The 16,986-nt window shown below is 50.6% G+C and overlaps 1 protein-coding gene across 13 annotated transcripts in view; it reads right to left on the minus strand.

Annotated features, from left to right (window-relative positions):
* Positions 1 to 16,986, minus strand: part of KANSL3 (KAT8 regulatory NSL complex subunit 3) — a 76,849-nt gene that overhangs the window by 18,147 nt on the left and 41,716 nt on the right. For 5 of the 13 annotated variants that reach the window (XM_073325073.2, XM_073325072.2, XM_073325070.2 and 2 more), the window contains 3 exons: positions 16,307 to 16,440; positions 5,709 to 5,871; positions 756 to 1,458 (listed from right to left, as the gene is read on the minus strand). In XM_073325073.2, coding sequence (XP_073181174.1) covers positions 911 to 1,458; positions 5,709 to 5,871; positions 16,307 to 16,440 — 845 coding nt within the window. In that variant the 3' untranslated portion in view covers positions 756 to 910. The other 8 variants (XR_013635058.1, XM_073325077.2, XM_073325079.2 and 5 more) reach the window with 7 other exon arrangements.

A 16,986-nucleotide genomic window follows, 5' to 3' on the forward strand; every position in this document is an offset into this window, starting at 1 on the left:
AGGTCGGAGAAGCAACATAGCCTATGCCATGGCTAAGCAAGGACGATGACCTTGGCACAGTACAATTTCAGTCTGAGGATGACCTAAGGGATGATCGGAATCAGAAGGAAAGTATACAGGAGTACCAGAACACTCCTTGCCTAAACACAGCCTGCACCTCATGCAAGGATCACTATTAGCAATCGCTCCGCGCTCTCAACAGCAGTGCTTGAACCGTGGTGAGGACATCACACAGGGCAATAAGTATCCCAACTACCGAGCTTAACTAACACTATCTAGGGTAAGGCTAGCTATCTAAAAGCTACACACACAAAGAGGAAAACAGACAGAGAAGCAGAGATGATAGCCACACAGGGCTCTGACTCCAGCCATGCATGGTGAGAAGGAACTGAGGGGGGGCTGGGCAGGACTGCCTCAAATAGCCAGGGGACGGGGTACAGCCCCAAGGCACAAGCACAGGCCCAACAGGTACTGCTAGGCAAAATTCTCCAATGTGCACACATGCCTGTGTGGAACACAGCTGCAGCTCCCCAAAGAAGAAGGGGATAGCATTTCCTTCACTCATAAGGTGCAGGGGGGCTCATTTGTTTGCAAAGCTCTGAAATCCTTCACTGAAAGATACTATAAAGACACAAAGCATAATTGCATTTTGATTTCCATTCCATGCTGAGAATCTACATCCCTCCTCCTCCTCTTCGGGCTACAGTGCAGGCAGTGATCAAAGGAGAAACGCTACAATGAAGAGATCACACGACTGAAAAAAAATAGTTTTATTAAACAGCAAGAGAAAACCCCAAACCAAAAGAAATGTCCATTTGGGCCCAGCATGGGCGCTGCACTCCCGCAGCCAATGGCGCTAGTTCATACTGAAGGCCAAACTCAAATTTGTGGCAAAGCGGTGCTCAATTCGCTATGGCTTCTGGCTGATCGTGGGCCCCGCTGTTGCGAGGATGGAGGGGCTGGCCAGGCTGCTGCCCAGCGTTATAAGCGTGGTGCCAACCCCAGCTGGCACCATGCCCTGTGGCAGCAAATGTCTATTAGCCAGAGTCTCCCTGGTGTGGATGATGGTGCTCCCATTGTCCACCACAGAGGGCACCTTCCCCAGGGTCTCCACTGCCCCAAGGGTGTGGCCGAACTTCTCTGCCCTGCGCCCCGGGGGCCCGTCGCCCTTTGCTGCCAGCGTGGAGGTCAGGATGACAGTCTTGGTAGCGTTCTGCAGGACGGGCCCCACTTTGGAATGCACCAGGCTGCAGTGGGGGCTAGCCGGCATCGCAGAGGTGAAGGTCACGGCAACGGGGGGTGAGCTGGAGGAGGATGACGAGCAGGCAGACGAGGGCGTCTGGATCCCCACAGGTTTCAGGGGGGCGCAGACAGCCTCAGCCATCACAGATTTGGTGAGCGCAGACAGCTTGGCGTCTGACATGACATACAGGGTTTTCATGGGGCTGGTGGTGGTCACTGCGGAGACAGAGGGACAAAGACAGCTTAGTGTTCCCCTCTGCTTTCCACCGTCTCTACAGGCCAAGCCCACAGCAGCTGGGGCAGAGTAACCAGGGTGTAAGCTGTGCATTGCTGCGGGCAAGTTACTTTGTAAACCACGGTATGTGCCCAGGTCAACCCCAGAGCCAGCAAGCGCCCTGGCGTGTTGTGGCCCCCTGGGACAGGCGCTTGGCACAGCACATGAATATTACGTCCTGAGTGCCAGACCAGGGACCACCTATGCCAGCTGCAAACCCAGAAGCAGCCAAGGATCCAAAGTAATCCTCAAATTGAAACCCTCTTGGATAAGAGGAGGATAGGTCTCCCGCAATAAAGGGGGCAGGAACACTCCTGGCCCACACTAGCGCCTTCCAGCCCACATACAGCACCTCTTGTCTGGGCCAGGCTAAGCTCCAGCCATGAAATCCGTGCTCTCCTGGTGGTTGCGCTGCTCCCTGAGCTCCGGGGAACCCCCAAAGCAACATGCACTATGCAACCGGGGGTACCAGTGCACAGCCCTCCATCCAGAGGATGGAAATCCCAATGCTAGAGGACAACAGCTGTGACCGAGACCCAGCACTGGCATGAACGTTCGCCTGCCTTGCCCTGGTGTGATGGTGCTGTTTCTCTGAGGGGGGTAGCGCTCCAGAGTCAGAATTGCCACCACGACAACAGCTCTCATTCTTAACTCACAGCTTGTCCTGCACTGTGTCTTTCTGGCAGGCTGATCAGATAAGAGCGGCCAGACTGGGTCAGACCAAAGGTCCTTCTAGCCCACTGTCCTGTCTTCCGACAGTGGCCAGTGCCAGGTGCCCCAGAGAGAATGAACAGAATGGGTAATCATCAAGTGATCCATCCCCTGTCGCCCATTCCCAGCTTCTGGCAAAAAGAGGCTCGGGACACCATCCCTGCCCATCCTGGCTAGTAGCCACTGATGAACCTCTCATCCATGAGCTTATCTAGTTCTTTTTTGAACCCTGGTATAGTCTTGGCCTTCACAACTTTCTCTGGCAGGGAGATGCATGATCACTGCTGGTCTCCTGCGGGGGACAGGGAAACCATGGTAGGCTTGTGGGAAGATGTCAAGGCCTTTCCCCCAGCGATTTTGCCGAAGCTACATGTATTGCATAGAACCCATGGCCAGCAGTGACTGGTTCATCTCACTCACTGGCCTGAACACTGAGCCTATACTGGCTTGCGTTAGCTGAGCTCTAAGCAAAAGTCCTGTTAGCACAGGTCACCGTGCCTTCAGCTCCGCCTTGAGCAGCAGTGGTGTGAGGAAGAAGGAGAAGCTGACACGGAGGCTGCCCACTTTCTAGCCACATGCAAACCCCAGGAGGGAGCCGAGAGGCAGCTGAGATTGCCAGAGTAAGGAAGGAGGTCTACTTGGAGTTCTTCAAGGGAACAGCAGAAGTGCAAACGTACAGCAACTCAAATGCTGGAGGAAGACAGGAGCTCTTGCACAGACCAGAGGGAGCAGGGCACTCAAAGGAGGTTAGGCCAGGCAAGTACACTGAAACTGAGGTCAGCTGCAGAGTGGAAGGGTCAGATTCATGCCCCCATTACTATGCAGTGGCCCTGACCTATCCCACTGCACAGCACACTCCTCTGGTGCTTTGGCAAGCCATGCCCTTTGGGGGCCCAAACAGCATGGATTTGCCCACCCCCGGGTCCCCTTTCACATGCAGGTTCAGGAAAAGCCCTTGCTGTGGATCCACTGTCCTTCAAACCCTTGGCAGCAAAGTGGCTGCACACACAGGGAACAGCTCCAGGGCTGGAGCACAACACCACTGTTCTTCAGCACTGATCATGTCCAGCAAACGTGCTCCATCTTCCAGCCAGTGATGTCAAAGCACCTTCCAAGCTGATTAGCAGGGCAGGGATAGTCTTCTGGTTAAGGGACAGAACTTCAAGACAGGAGACCTGGGTTTTAATCCCTGCTCAAGGTGGCATGCCTGACCTTTGGCAAGTCACTCAACTCCTGGGGCTCAGCTTCCCTGTCTGTACTACACAGAAATGGTTGAGAGACTTAACTAGTGTTTGTGAAGTACTCTGAGACCACTGGATGGAAATCTGCTGTAGAAATGCAGAGTAGAATATAGGCAGATGATTTCACCATCACTCCAAATATAGCCACCTGAGTGGGACTATAGCAGCTGTTTAGGTCAGAGAGAGAACAAGATGACCACAGCCAACTAAAATAGCAGGGAGGGGACATTCAAATGAAATGACCAAATTTACATTTGGCCAGGACTCCAGAACTATTTCTATCGTTGTGAAAAGCGCTACCGGGGCTAGAAAGGCCACAGCGATCAGCCGAGGTCCTGTTCACCACAACGAAAGCTTTACAGCAGCCGGCCAGGTTGGGCACCAGCACTGGGGTCAGATTCACAGGGAGCAGAAAGTGCTACAGTGGCAATTATCTGGGACAAGATGAGCCCTCTTCCCCCACCACCTCACCTCCGCCCAGAGGCTCTGATCTCTTTGAGGCCAGGAGGCAGGATCTGGTGGAGTGAACAATATGAATGCTGTTGAGCGAGGAAGCTTCCTGCACGTGCTCAAGCCCGGGCTAGGCATCCTGACTGCAGGTTCCCTCAGCCATTGCCTTAACGCAGGAATAGTCTCATGCCACAAAGACAGGACCCTACCTGACTCCTGTCTCACTGAATAGTGCCCAGCTCACCACCCCTGGCATGCTGGGATGTCCCTAAGAGAAGGGCACTTACAGGCTTATCTGGGAGCACAAGGTCCTGACACAGAGAAAGTTGGAGTTCGACTTGCCTTGATTCCTAGTCCCCTGCTCAGGGTAAGGTTGCATGCCACCAGCCATCCCAAGGATCAGGAGCAACGTTTCCCCCTCCCTGCCATCACAAACACATCACACAACTCACCAAATTCACTGTGTGAGTAGCGCTCTCCTTTCTCTAAAGTCTCAATTTGGGGCCACCATTGGAGGCAGGGTACCAGTGAAGTTGAACCCAGAGATCTAAGCTGGTATGGAAAATCCTAGACTGCACTGTTGAAAAGCACTCCCCTGTCCTTCCATCTCTCATCCCCTGCCTCGCCCTTTGTTTTGCTTGTATTTCCCAGTTGGGCAGGGGTTTATTTCGACTGTAAGCTCTGAAGGACAGTGGCTGTATCTGCTGTGTGTTTCTCTGGAGCACCTACTGCGGTTCTGGCCACTAAACAAGCAACCAAGAATACACTAACTCTGCTACTGGGTTAACAGTCATCCAGGGCCATGAGTGACCCAAGAAAGCTTTCTGAAAACAACCACGGTCGCCCACTAGCTAAAGTACAAATAGCAAAGGGAAACACTTCAAGCTAGGAGAGAAAAAGAAAGCAGCGTTTTCCCACTGCCCTATTGCTCTCAGTGGGAGAACTGCTGGGGTTTGCGGTATGCAGTGATTCTAGCCCTGCAGGGACTGGGAGATCATTCGAGTACCAGGTACCAGCCTCTGTACAACAGCAGAGATTCCCAAGCGCTCCAGAGCCGTTTGTTTAGACCCTGGCACTTTGAGGAATCTGGCAGACACAGCTCCATTGTTTTCAAGTGGGGCTTTGTCCTGGCTCCTCATTTCGCCCAGAACGCTTATCATCCATCTGCCTCGAGAGCTTTTCTCTTCACTTTGAAACCAACAGGAAAGAAAGAATCAAACCAGCCGCGATGCAGCTTATCTTACCAAAGCATTTCAAGGATACAATAGAGGGCAGCTTGGTTATGTGGGTTTGGAGTCTCCCTGGGCAGCTGCAACCGACACACTCACTGAGCTGCAGGGGGTTGGATCCCTTCTCCCTAGTCTAGATCAACAATAACGCACAGCAGGGAGAAAGCGTTGAAAGCGTTGAAAGCGCACGCTTCGCACAAGCTGCAGGACAGCTGATCACAGCCAGCACAAATGCAGAACCTGAGGAGTTTGTAACTTTAGGCCATGGAGCTGAACTTAAAATAACTACCTAGGTGTTGGGGTTAATCGTCTCAGCTACACTGCTCTACAGCCTTCCCTTGCTCTGTCATGCCCAATAAAGTGCACACACGTACTCAAAGAAACCAGTTAAGAGGGGGATTGTGACTTTAAAAAAACCAACAAGATCGTTGGGCGTCCTGGCAATCCAGCCACGCCACCACAGCAACCCTGCGAGTCACCAGGCAGGCATGGCTCCAGCCCTTCCTCCACACTGACCCCAAGGCCTGGCTGCGTGTGCCCCAGAACTGCCATGAGCCTCACCTACAGGTGGCGTTGCTGCAGAGGTCAGGTGGGACGCGGGGTCAGCAGGAGCCATCTCTATGCCAGCCTGAGCCTTGCTGAGTTCCATCTGAGACAGCAGCTTGCCAGGAGGGGCGGCACTGGAAGCTGGGGTGCTCAAGTTCCCAACTGCACCACCTGGAGCCTGAAAGGGTTAAAGTAATTGAGACCCAACGGAAAAACTCACAGCACTCACAGGAGCTGGGAGTGTGATGCAGAGCGGGGACGCCGACCAGCCCTTCGCTAGCGGGGCTCTCTTTCCATTGCCTGTAACCTCTCTCAGCAGCTGGAAATTCAAATCCACTTCTCTACGTTTTAACCTTTCCTCTATGCCTCTTTTCCCTCCCTCTGACCAGTTACTTGTCAGCTGGAGGAGGACTCTGTGGAACAAGACAGAGCTCTGCAAAGACCTTCCTTAAATAAATTCAGCAATATCCCCATCAACCTTTGGGAGGGCGAGTTCAGCAGAGGTGACTGTGTCTTACCTAAGGCCTTATCCCCACCTCGACAATGACTCGATGGATGACCTTGGGCAAGTCATTTTCCCACTCTGTGCCTCGGTTGTAAAATGCAGCTAATACTGACCCATGTCCCTGGGGACTTGTGAGGCTTAACAAGAGATTCTGAGCACTCAGGGATCCTCTGTTGAAAGCAACGATGCGCGGTTACTGTCAGCTGTTAGGATATAGATATTCATGCCTGTCTGCAAAGGCCTGTACTTTAAGAATTTAGGTGTATTCTTATCACTTGGCTAGTTCTAGAGGTATAAAAGAAAGAATCAAAATCACTGTCTGCTGGTGTAAGGGCCTTCTCTTACTGTCACAGTCTGAGGCCCTGTTCTTAGGCTAAGGCCTTTGGCTAAGCAGCAGAGGCAGCCATAAGCTAGGAAGCGACCGGTGACATCCTCACATTCCAAACTAGTCACATTGAAATAAGGTGCTATTGGGCTGTTAGGAAAACAATCCTGTCCTGATAGTGCCTATCACCTCCAGAGAAAGGGAAGTGCCTAGAAAATGTAAAAGGAAACTTAGTTTGATAGCATCCTGTCTGGCAAGAACTCACTTTTCAATACTGGGATGTGAAATCCTCACTTCTGTATTGTTTTGTCATTATAGTTCCCACTTTGCTTTTGTTTGTCTGTATAATCTCTGTCTGGTTCTGTGATTGTTCCTGTCTGCTGTATAATTAATTTTGCTGGGTGTAAACTAATTAAGGTGGTGGGATATAATTGGTTACATAATCATGTTACAATAAGTTAGGACTGGTTAGTTAAATTTCAGGAAAATGATTGGTTAAGGTATAGCTAAGCAGAACTCAAGTTTTACTATATAGTCTGCAGTCAATTAGAAAGTGAGGGGGTGGGTGTGTGGGTGGGAGAGATGGGAACAGGGAATGGGGGTGGAGAAATTGGAATCATGTTTTGCTAAAGAGGGGAAATGGGAACAGGGAATAGGGGTAAGGAAATTGGAATAATGTTTTGCTAAGGGCAGGAATGGGAACAGGGACACAGGTGTAAGGCTCTGTGGTGTCAGAGCTGGGAAGGGGGACACTGAGGAAAGAAACTGGAATCATGCTTGCTGGAAGTTCACCCCAATAAACATCGAATTGTTTGCACCTTTGGACTTCGGGTATTGTTGCTCTCTGTTCATGCAAGAAGGACCAGGGAAGTAAGTGGGTGAAGGAATAAGCCTCCTAACATCAGGATGCTGCCAGCAGTGCAACACGACTGGAAGCAGCATGCTCACGTTCGCTTCTGCATCAGAAGAGCTCTCTGCTGGGCCGTGAAAGATGCACAAGTTCCCTTGGACATTCAGCCTGATGTCTGTGCAGAGCCCATTCAGTGGGAGACCTCTGGTCAGACGTCTAACCTTCCCAGCGCATGCCAGTAACTAACCAATTCGGGGATTCCTAAAGGGTCTATTAGGTATTCGGCTCACAGATGCACTGTGCCATCCACATCCAGAGTCACCCACTTGCATTCGCTTCAAGGGGCTGTCGAGACTGGAACTAACTGGCTGCCAGTTAGCAAACAGGTTGGTACACGCTGTATGGAAATCTGCTGCCATGAGCTGAGTCCAAGCGAACGTGTACAAACGTGTTGGATGACTCGAGTTACCCCCCTGTGCAGACAAACCCTCAGCGAGTGGGGGAGGGGTCTGCCCCTCGGTCCCATCTCAGAGTGGGCTTGCTTCCTCCAAGCAGCCCCACACTAACCCACGCCACCGGCAACTCTGTCAGGTCTGTCAGACCAAACCTTCCCCGGGGGCTTGGCAACTGCAAGCCACTGAGGCTGGAAGCTCCCACTTACACAACAGCACACTACCCCCTCCTCGTAGGGGGTCCCAAAGACACCCAGGAGGCCGTTCTACAGCTCCCCGCAGGCATGTGACCCTTCGCAGCCCTGTTCTGCAGAGAGGGAAACAGAGACACAGAGAAACTTGGTCCAGGTGTCTCAGCAGGTCAGCTGCCGAGCCAGGAACGGAACCCAGGAGATTTGCACTTTAACGAGCTGGCCCATTCCGTTAAGGAGCGCACACCCTGTGCACTGCAGATCACACCCAAGCACAGCGAGCCTGCTAGTAGCATCCCGAATCTATCATGTCTGATGAGAAAACGAGGAAGCATCTCTCACTAAGAAGAGCTTAGCGCCCACCCCGACAGACTGAGCTCTCTCCCTGCTGCCAGGCTAATTCTCCCTGATTACTAAGGTGATTTTCCAACGTGAAGCAGTTTTCTGAAGTAGCCCAGGCAGTGCCTGACTTGCAGGACATTCTGCAGACCTAAGAGTCTCTGCTTAGTGGTACCCAAGCTGATTTTCACACTATTAATTTAAATGGCTTTATCCAAACTGAGACAAAATGTTGCTTTAAAAGTCTTGCAAATTGCAAGACCCAGTGGCCGAACAGTTTATTGCTTTGCCAGAAATCCAGGTCCAATTCCTTTGGTCAGGAGGGTCTAGACTGCTCTGGAGGTAGAGGCTCAAATCCATAACCCCACGCACTGATGGGCTCTGAAGGAAGCAGATACCATCTAGATACCTCCCATTTATATAGCAGCTCCTCTTGCAGAGGAGGTTATCAGAGAACAGGTAAAGGCAAGACGAATCTTGGTGTCTTGAGCACTGACAACTGCACATTAAAGAGAAGAGGGGCTGCAATCTGCTCCATTTTAGGCAAGCTGGAGCAGACTCTGAAGGGCCTTAGATTCATAGATACAAAGGTCAGAAGGGACCATTATGATCATCTAGTCTGACCTCCTGCACAATGCAGGCCACAGAATTTCACCCACCCACTCCTGCAAAAAACCTCTCACCTATGTCTGAGCTATTGAAGTCCTCAACTCGTGGTTTAAAGACTTCAAGGAGCAGAGAATCCTCCAGCAAGTGACCCGTGCCCCATGCTACAGAGGAAGGTGAAAAACCTCCAGGGCCTCTTCCAATCTGTCCTGGAGGAAAATTCCTTCTTGACCCCAAATATGGCCATCAGCTAAACCCTGAGCATATGGGCAAGATTCACCAGCCAGATATTACAGAAAATTCTTTCCTGGGTAACTCAGATCCCACCCCACCTAATATCCCATCACAGGCCATTGGGCCTATTTACCATGAATATTTAATTACCAAAACCATGTTATCCCATCATACCATCTCCTCCATAAACTTATTGAGTTTAATCTTAAAGCCAGATAGATCTTTTGCCCCCACTGCTTTCCGTGGAAGGGTGTTCCAGAACTTCACTCCTCTGATGGTTAGAAAACTTCGTCTAATTTCAAGTCTAAACTTCCCAATGACCAGTTTATATCCATTTGTTCTTGTGTCCACATTGGTACTGAGCTTAAATAATTCCTCTCCCTCTCCAGTATTTATCCCTCTGATATATTTATAGAGAGCAAGCATATCTCCCCTCAACCTTCTTTTAGTTAGGCTAAACAAGCCAAGCTCCTTGAGTCTCCTTTCATAAGACAAGTTTTCCATGCCTCGGATCATCCTAGCAACCCTTCTCTGTACCTGTTCCAGTCTGAATTCATCCTTCTTAAACATGGGAGACCAGAACTGCACACAGTATTCCTGGTCAGGTCTCACCTCTCCAGCGCATCATCAAGGATCTACAACCTATTCTGAAGGACAATCCCTCACTCTCACAGACCTTGCGGGACAGGCCAGTCCTTGCTTACAGACAGCCCCCCAACCTGAAGCAAATACTCACCAGCAACCACACACCAAAAACACCAACCCAGGAACCAAACCCTGCAAAAAACCCCAGTGCCAGCTCTGTCCACATATCTATTCAAAGGACACCATCATAGGACCTAACCACATCAGCCACACCATCAGGGGCTCATTCACCTGCACATCTACCAATGTGATATATGCCACCATGTGCCAGCAATGCCCCTCTGCAGTGTACATTGGCCAAACCGGACAGTCTCTACGCAAAAGAATAAATGGACACAAATCTGACATCAGGAATCAGAACATTCAAAAACCAGTAGAACACTTCAATCTCTCTGGTCACTCAGTAATAGACCTAAAAGTGGCAATTATTCAACAAAAAAAACTTCAGAAACAGACTCCAACGTGAAACTGCAGAACTGGAATTAATTTGCAAAGTGGATACCATCAGATTAGGCCTGAATAGAGACTGGGAGTGGTTGGGTCACTACAAAACCTAAACTTAATTTCCCCAATACTAATTTCTCCCTACTGTTACTCGCACCTTCTTGTCAACTGTCTGACCACTCTCTTACCACTTCAGAAGTTATTTTTCCTCCCTTGGTATCCTGCTGTTAATTGCTTTATCTCATTAGACTGACCTCACATTTGGTAAAGCAATCCCCCCTCTTTAATGTATTTATACCTGCTCCTGTATTTTCACTCCATGCATCTGATGAAGTGGGTTCTAGCCCACAAAGGCTTATGCCCAAATAAATGTGTTAGTCTCTAAGATGCCACAAGGACTCCTTGTTGTTTTTGCTGATACAGACTGACACGGCTCCCACTCTGAAACCTAAAGCCAATAGAGCGCCTCATACTCCTTTATGGCTTTTGCAACTGAAACAAAGCCAGTGTCATAAGCAAACACCAACAAGTCACGATCCCCTTCATCTTCCAACAGCACTGGTCTCCACTGTCAACCCCCGTGATGCCAGCATTAATCATGTGCCACTTGGACTGCATTTCCTATTATTTAACCAGTACTGAATCCTGAAAACCTGCATCCCATCTAGATTCCAGCTGTAACCTGGACAGGGGACACTGGCCCAACAGAACTGCCTTCCGAGCAAAACTTTCATAGATTCCAAGGCCAGAAGGGACCATTGTGATCATTTAGCCTGACCCCTTGTAGAGCACAGGCCAGACACCTGCCCCACAATAATCCCTAGAGCAGATCTGTTAGAAAACGTCCACTGTCAATCTCCATCAAAACCCTCGGTAAGCTGTTCCAATACTTAATTACTCTCGTTGTTAAAACTTTACATCTTATTTCCATAGAGGTTGAAGAAGAACTAGCCAAGCCCCAGTAATTAGGTGAAACCTTAGGCAATCCAAAGCTTTAGCCCTATTACAGATACAGGTTTAGAGCGGAAGGCTGCACTTCTCAAAGGGGACCAAGAGTCCAACTCCTAATGACTTTCAACTCCCTTAGACCACCCAGCTGTATTGGAAAAACGGCCTTTGTTCTTTGTGGTTATTTCCCTTAGTCTTTTATCAAGAAGAGGTGCTGTCAAACAGAATTACACATTCTAATGGCAAATGTAAGTCAATTACATTAATGGATATAATTAGAGCAGTTGCTGAAATACATAACTCATGACATTAAAAGAATTCTCCATGGACATTAACACAATGAAGCACTGCCTTAAACACACAAACCCAACAATGTAAGTCAAACTCACAGCTTAGAATTAAGCCTCAAGTCCCACCTTGCAACAACGCATGGAGTTAATCTATGCCTGAAAATGTCATGGGTTTGTCAGACTAATAATCTAGTTATTGTTCTGCCATGTTTGTTTAGGGTGCCCCAATGCAGGTAACGAAGTAGAAAGGAAAACATGCTATTTCTGATCACTTCTTCAACCAGCCTTGGAAAACCAGAGACTGACTCAGGCTTACACAAGGAGATTTTGACCTACAGGGCAACAGAACTGGATGCGACTCAGACAGACTGATCTTCAACACTGGAAGAGGATTTATGGTGAGTGCACACAATGTCACACGAGGAGCTATCATCACCATCTCCACATTCCCTTCACGAGATTCAGCGTTGACACAGAGATACTAACTCCGGAGACACTTACAGGCCACCTCATGCCAGCAAACTGACACTGAATAGAGAGGTGAAGGGACCAGGTGCTCCCACCGCCTGGCAAGCTGGAGAACAGCCACCAAGCATTTACAAGGCACATTGGAGGAATGTCTGTGTGTGGAAATTACTGATAAAAAAGTACAGTGCAGATCCTTATGTAACCAGAAACAGGCCCAGGACTTACAAACGCTTAATGTACCACTTCCACTGACAGAGCCTGAGGGCAGCTTCCAGCGACACCCTCGCCCACATCTGTGGGCCTCAAGTGGCTCAGAAGTTCCTTCTCTCTGAAATCCCATGATGAAGGAGCAGTGCAAAGCCAAAGCAATTTCTCTGCCCCCACCTCCATGGGGCTCCCAGCTGGAGGCAGCCATGGGTCACAGCAACTGTTCTGAGAGGAGCGGGCTTCAAACTGGACCGCTCAAAGTCCCCAGTCACAGTCTGCTTTCCTGCATCCCCTATGGCAGGGCCATCTGCACGGAACTTGCATTAGTGACACCGAAAACAGGGAACTCAACTGTGCGATAAGGAAGACCCCCTCACAGTCAGGAGAAACATTTTTCCCTGGGATCCTCATCCTCCATCTTCTGGATGCAAGGAGAGCAACTGGCATCAGCCTTTGGTGCCAGCGTGGTCCGAATAGATCTCTGTTTCCATTACGCACTAAGTACTGACAAGCTGAGGTTGTCTCGTCAGCAAACATCATTCCTGCCGGAGTCTGCAGGCTGCGTCCTGGGGGCCTGTATCCTAGGTGCCAGGCCTCCCTGGTATGGTTGAAAACGGGGGGCAGAAAGCACTGGTGAAGGGAGCTGGGGGAAATTCAACACAGGGCATTTTGGAAACATGCTAATAGAGTCCGTCCCCTTCTGCCATGTCACTTTCCCGGGGGACTCTGCAGAAAAGTCTGCGTGTTTAGGATCCTGGGTTGTTCCATGGGCTGGCTCAGGAAATGCTGCACTGGGACAGATGCAGCGCTGCAGCCGGGCTGCTGCCGCCGTGTTCACACTTCCTAGAGTGACAGAAGTGGGTCTTCCAGTGCTGTACTAAACCCACCTCTTCTGCCGACCTAGTGGTGTCCACACCGGGGCTTGGGGCGGCTTCATTACACTGCACAGGATGCAAAATTCTGTAATTTTGTAGTTCAGGCAACGTAACGCTGTAGTGTAGACCAGCCCTTAGTAACCAACTTCGATTTCCCTGGGCCTTGCTGGGCCCTCCCCCAAAATCTCCCCAGGAAGCAGCCTGAGTTTGAAACATTGAGATTTGATACTGCAAATACTGCGTCCACCTCAATGTCTGTGCAGCACCTGGCACAACAGGGCCTTCCACCGTAATTTAAGGGTTAGAATAAGGAAAATAATATAAAACAGAGGAAACAAATCAACCCAATACAGAAGCCTTGGCATGCTGCTAATCCCCTTGCTCAGCCCAGACAGTGACAGCCTCTGTAATACTGCAGTAAATATGTCCCTTTCCGGTGCAGGTAAATAATGTGCACTATTTTCAAACAGCTCTTTGGCAGACCTTTAATCAAATACCAGTTTGTTATGAAGGATCTTTGCAGGAGCCCACGCCAGTGACCTGTAATTCAGAGGGGTGTCTTCCCACATGTTCCTGTGTTCAATGGTAGTTTTCAGGAGCTACCTCAACAGCTGAAGTTAAACTCAGCCCTGACTCTTCCACAGATGCCTTGTAAAAATGTTAACAACGTCACTTGTGTCTCTCTTGGCTTTCAGAGAGATCTGAAATCTCGCCCAAGATTTCTCTCCAGTCTTTTGCTGCTTTTTCCCAAATTCTTGAGGTGGTTCCCAACAGGCTTGAGGGCTCTTGGTGTCCCTTTTTGACCTCTAGAAGCAACACATTCACACACACGGGAACTTGGACTGTCTTGCTCTTTTATATGGCAGGTGCCCAGTAGATAATTGGTTTCGAAGAGTCTGAGTAATACCCAAACCTCAGCTAGACAGGCCTCGGAAGTCTCACGGGGATCACGGTGCAGGCCCCCTCCTTGCCAGTCACACCTTCCTTACCCTGCAGTTTCCCTATGTCAAAAGACAAAACGGAGAGGCAGACCCAGGTTGCTCTAGCCCTGACACAGGCCTTCAGCACCAACACCCTGCGATGCAGCATCTGACGGGGGCAGCTGAGCCAGTCAGGAGGGGTTCACACGGAGCACAGCACAATCCGTTAAGATTCTCACTTGGCTCCTGCACTTCCTCAGTTTGCAGAGCAGGGCCTAAAGGACAGGCGTGGCTGTCACCGAGTCAGCCCTGGGGCTCAAGTGGGAGCAACTTGTGCTGTGGTGCTGAAGGCCTTAGGGTTCCGGTGCAGCGTGGGGCTCGGGTCACTTGCAGGTTTAAACTAGCGTAAATGGTGGTTCTCTGTAACTTGACCTCTTTAAACCATGGTTTGAGGACATCAGCAACTCATCCAGAGGTTCAGGGGCTGTTACGGGGTGGGTGGGCGAGGTTCTGTGCCCTGTGATGTGCAGGCGGTCAGAGTAGATGATCCGAATAGTCCTTTCTGACCTTACAGTCTATGAGGCTTGCAACTTTGCTGATGGTGCCCAGTGGGTGAGGGTCTCTGGCCTGGGTTAGGCAGCTCAGGCTGGAATGCGCAAAATGGTCCTTTCTGGCTTTGACATCTGCAAATCTACGTCTCAACTGCAAACTGACGTCTGCCCTGGAGATTTCATCTTCTTCTTAACATGTTCTAACTGCTCGTTTCCTTTCTGAACTCGGACTTGGGCTGAAATTTGCCACTGCAGATCTGAGATCACAAGCCTGGAACATCTGACACCGTTAACTGCTTCTTCACTAAACAAATCTGCCTCTAACCTGGCAGCTTGTGTTCTGAGTTCAGCCCCAGGACAAGACACAGCTGGGGGCTGGGAGGACGGTGCCCTGAGTCTCTTTCCCAGGGAGGGAACTTGACAAGTCAAGAGTCTGCAACCTTCTTCCAACAGCAGCAGGGCTCACTCCTGTCACAGTGAGTGAAAAAATCCCAAGGGAGATTTGTCATGAAAAAGTGTTACTTTATGGCAGTGTTTTTCAACCTTTTCGATACCAGGGACTGGCTTGCCACCTTCCTAAACCATGTCAGGGAGCTCTCGGGACCAGCACCAGCCTACAGACCGGTCGCTGACGAACACTGCCCTAGAGAACATGATAAATGCTGAACAGTCCCACCTCACTGGGTCCTGCCACCTGCATGGGGAAGTGTTGGGACCTGTGGAGGAGATGACAGTATGGAGACACTGGTGTTACCCACAGACACCTGCCAGTCATTAGCCATCCGGGTGCCTGGTCTCAGTTCAGGGATCTGAAGGCTTGAGGCACCAAGCTCCAGGCACAGGATGGGGTGCTGTGCCGCCCCGCCGCCCCGACCTCACTCTTGTTTGACCCTTTGTTGAAAGAGATGCAGCAAGAGGCTCTGGAGTAGAGTCCTGTAATCTGACTTGACCCCAGCAGACCTGACTACAAGCTTCCGGAGGGAGAGCAGGGCTGGAGGATAATTAGCCCTGCGGCTTGAAGGAGGAAACAAAGTACGGAAAACGGCGTCTGGGCTGGCAGCTACACCCTTGCAACCCCTGGGACTAGCTACAAGCGCCAGGGTCGGGTATGAAAACAACCACAGGCCGGGTTTGGATTGTCTGTGGTCTAGTCAGGTTCGGGTCAAATTGGGCCCAAACCGACCTCAGCTCTGGAGGGAGCCCCTTTCTGCCTTCCTCGTCACAGAGCAGGGTCTACAAACACCTCTCCAGAAAGCCCCAAGTGTCAGAGGGACATTAAACAGGGGCTCCCAGGCTGACACCAACTCCAGGTGTTTGGATCCAAAGTAACTGCTGTGGTTTGGCATTTCCAGTTGATTAAGTGCAGCTGTGAGGTAACATCAGATACACTGTTTGGGTGGAGGCCTCTGCGTTTGTGGCAGGAGAGGACGGATCTATCTCCAACCACTGTCCTACTACGCCCCTTTCTGCCCAGAAAGCGCACACTGCTCTCCCTCACAAGCGCTCATTCCTGTCCACTTCAGTCTCCGCTCAAATCACAGCACAGGGGCACAACAGCTCATAAGGGAGTCAACACCCTGGCTTCAGCATTGGCAAAACCCTACTGAGAAAATCCCAATGAGGGTTGCTGGGCCATATTGCAGAACACTCCCCCCAGGAGAGATGCTTCTGCACAAAACATGTGGGTCAGCAAACACTGGTGATGGAAGCATAACATACGCCCAACGGCTTCTCTTCGCCTAAGACCAGAGACCCAGAATTACCTGAGGTGTCTGAGTTTGCAGCTGCTGCTCCTCCAGCTGAGGATGGATAGTCCCCACAGCCGCTTGGCTCAGGGTAGTGACACGGTTAGGCTGCCCCCGTAGGGTCACTGTAATGGTGGTCGGAGCCTTCAAGCCTGGAAGACACAGGAGCGAGGCAAGTCACTGCGACCAGCCGATCTCCGAGCACACACTTCGCCCCAGGCTTTTACAGGAGAATCAGATCAAACAGACACAACCCCGCCCTGCCAGCTGCCAGGCAGCTGCTCCCTAACTGCCAGCAAATGGAGCTCAGCTATAGGACAGACCAAACATGGAGTGTGGCAAGGATCACAGTCCCCAACACAACATACAGCTCAGCAAATCCACCTCTGGGAAAGCCCAACACTAGCTCTCCAGGCACAGTCTCTGGCAGTAATATTCGGAGACCTGCACCCAGACCCCCTGCACTTTTCCTATTACCAGACCATGTGCTGTGTAACAAGGATGTCAGCACGACCCAAGGCAGTAATGCGAGTTCCAGAGCATGGAGCTGACGGCTGGAATGGCGGTCACTAGCTCGGATGAGCAGACAGGGCACAAGTCTGACCTTGGCTGGCATCTCTAAGGAACACACAGCCCGCATCCGTAGCTGGATCTTGGCTCTATGGCGCCTGGAATGCTCTGAATTAGGGGACTCACTG

This window comes from Lepidochelys kempii, chromosome 26 (genome assembly GCF_965140285.1).
Source record: "Lepidochelys kempii isolate rLepKem1 chromosome 26, rLepKem1.hap1, whole genome shotgun sequence".
In the NCBI taxonomy this organism is placed as follows: Eukaryota; Metazoa; Chordata; order Testudines; family Cheloniidae; genus Lepidochelys; species Lepidochelys kempii.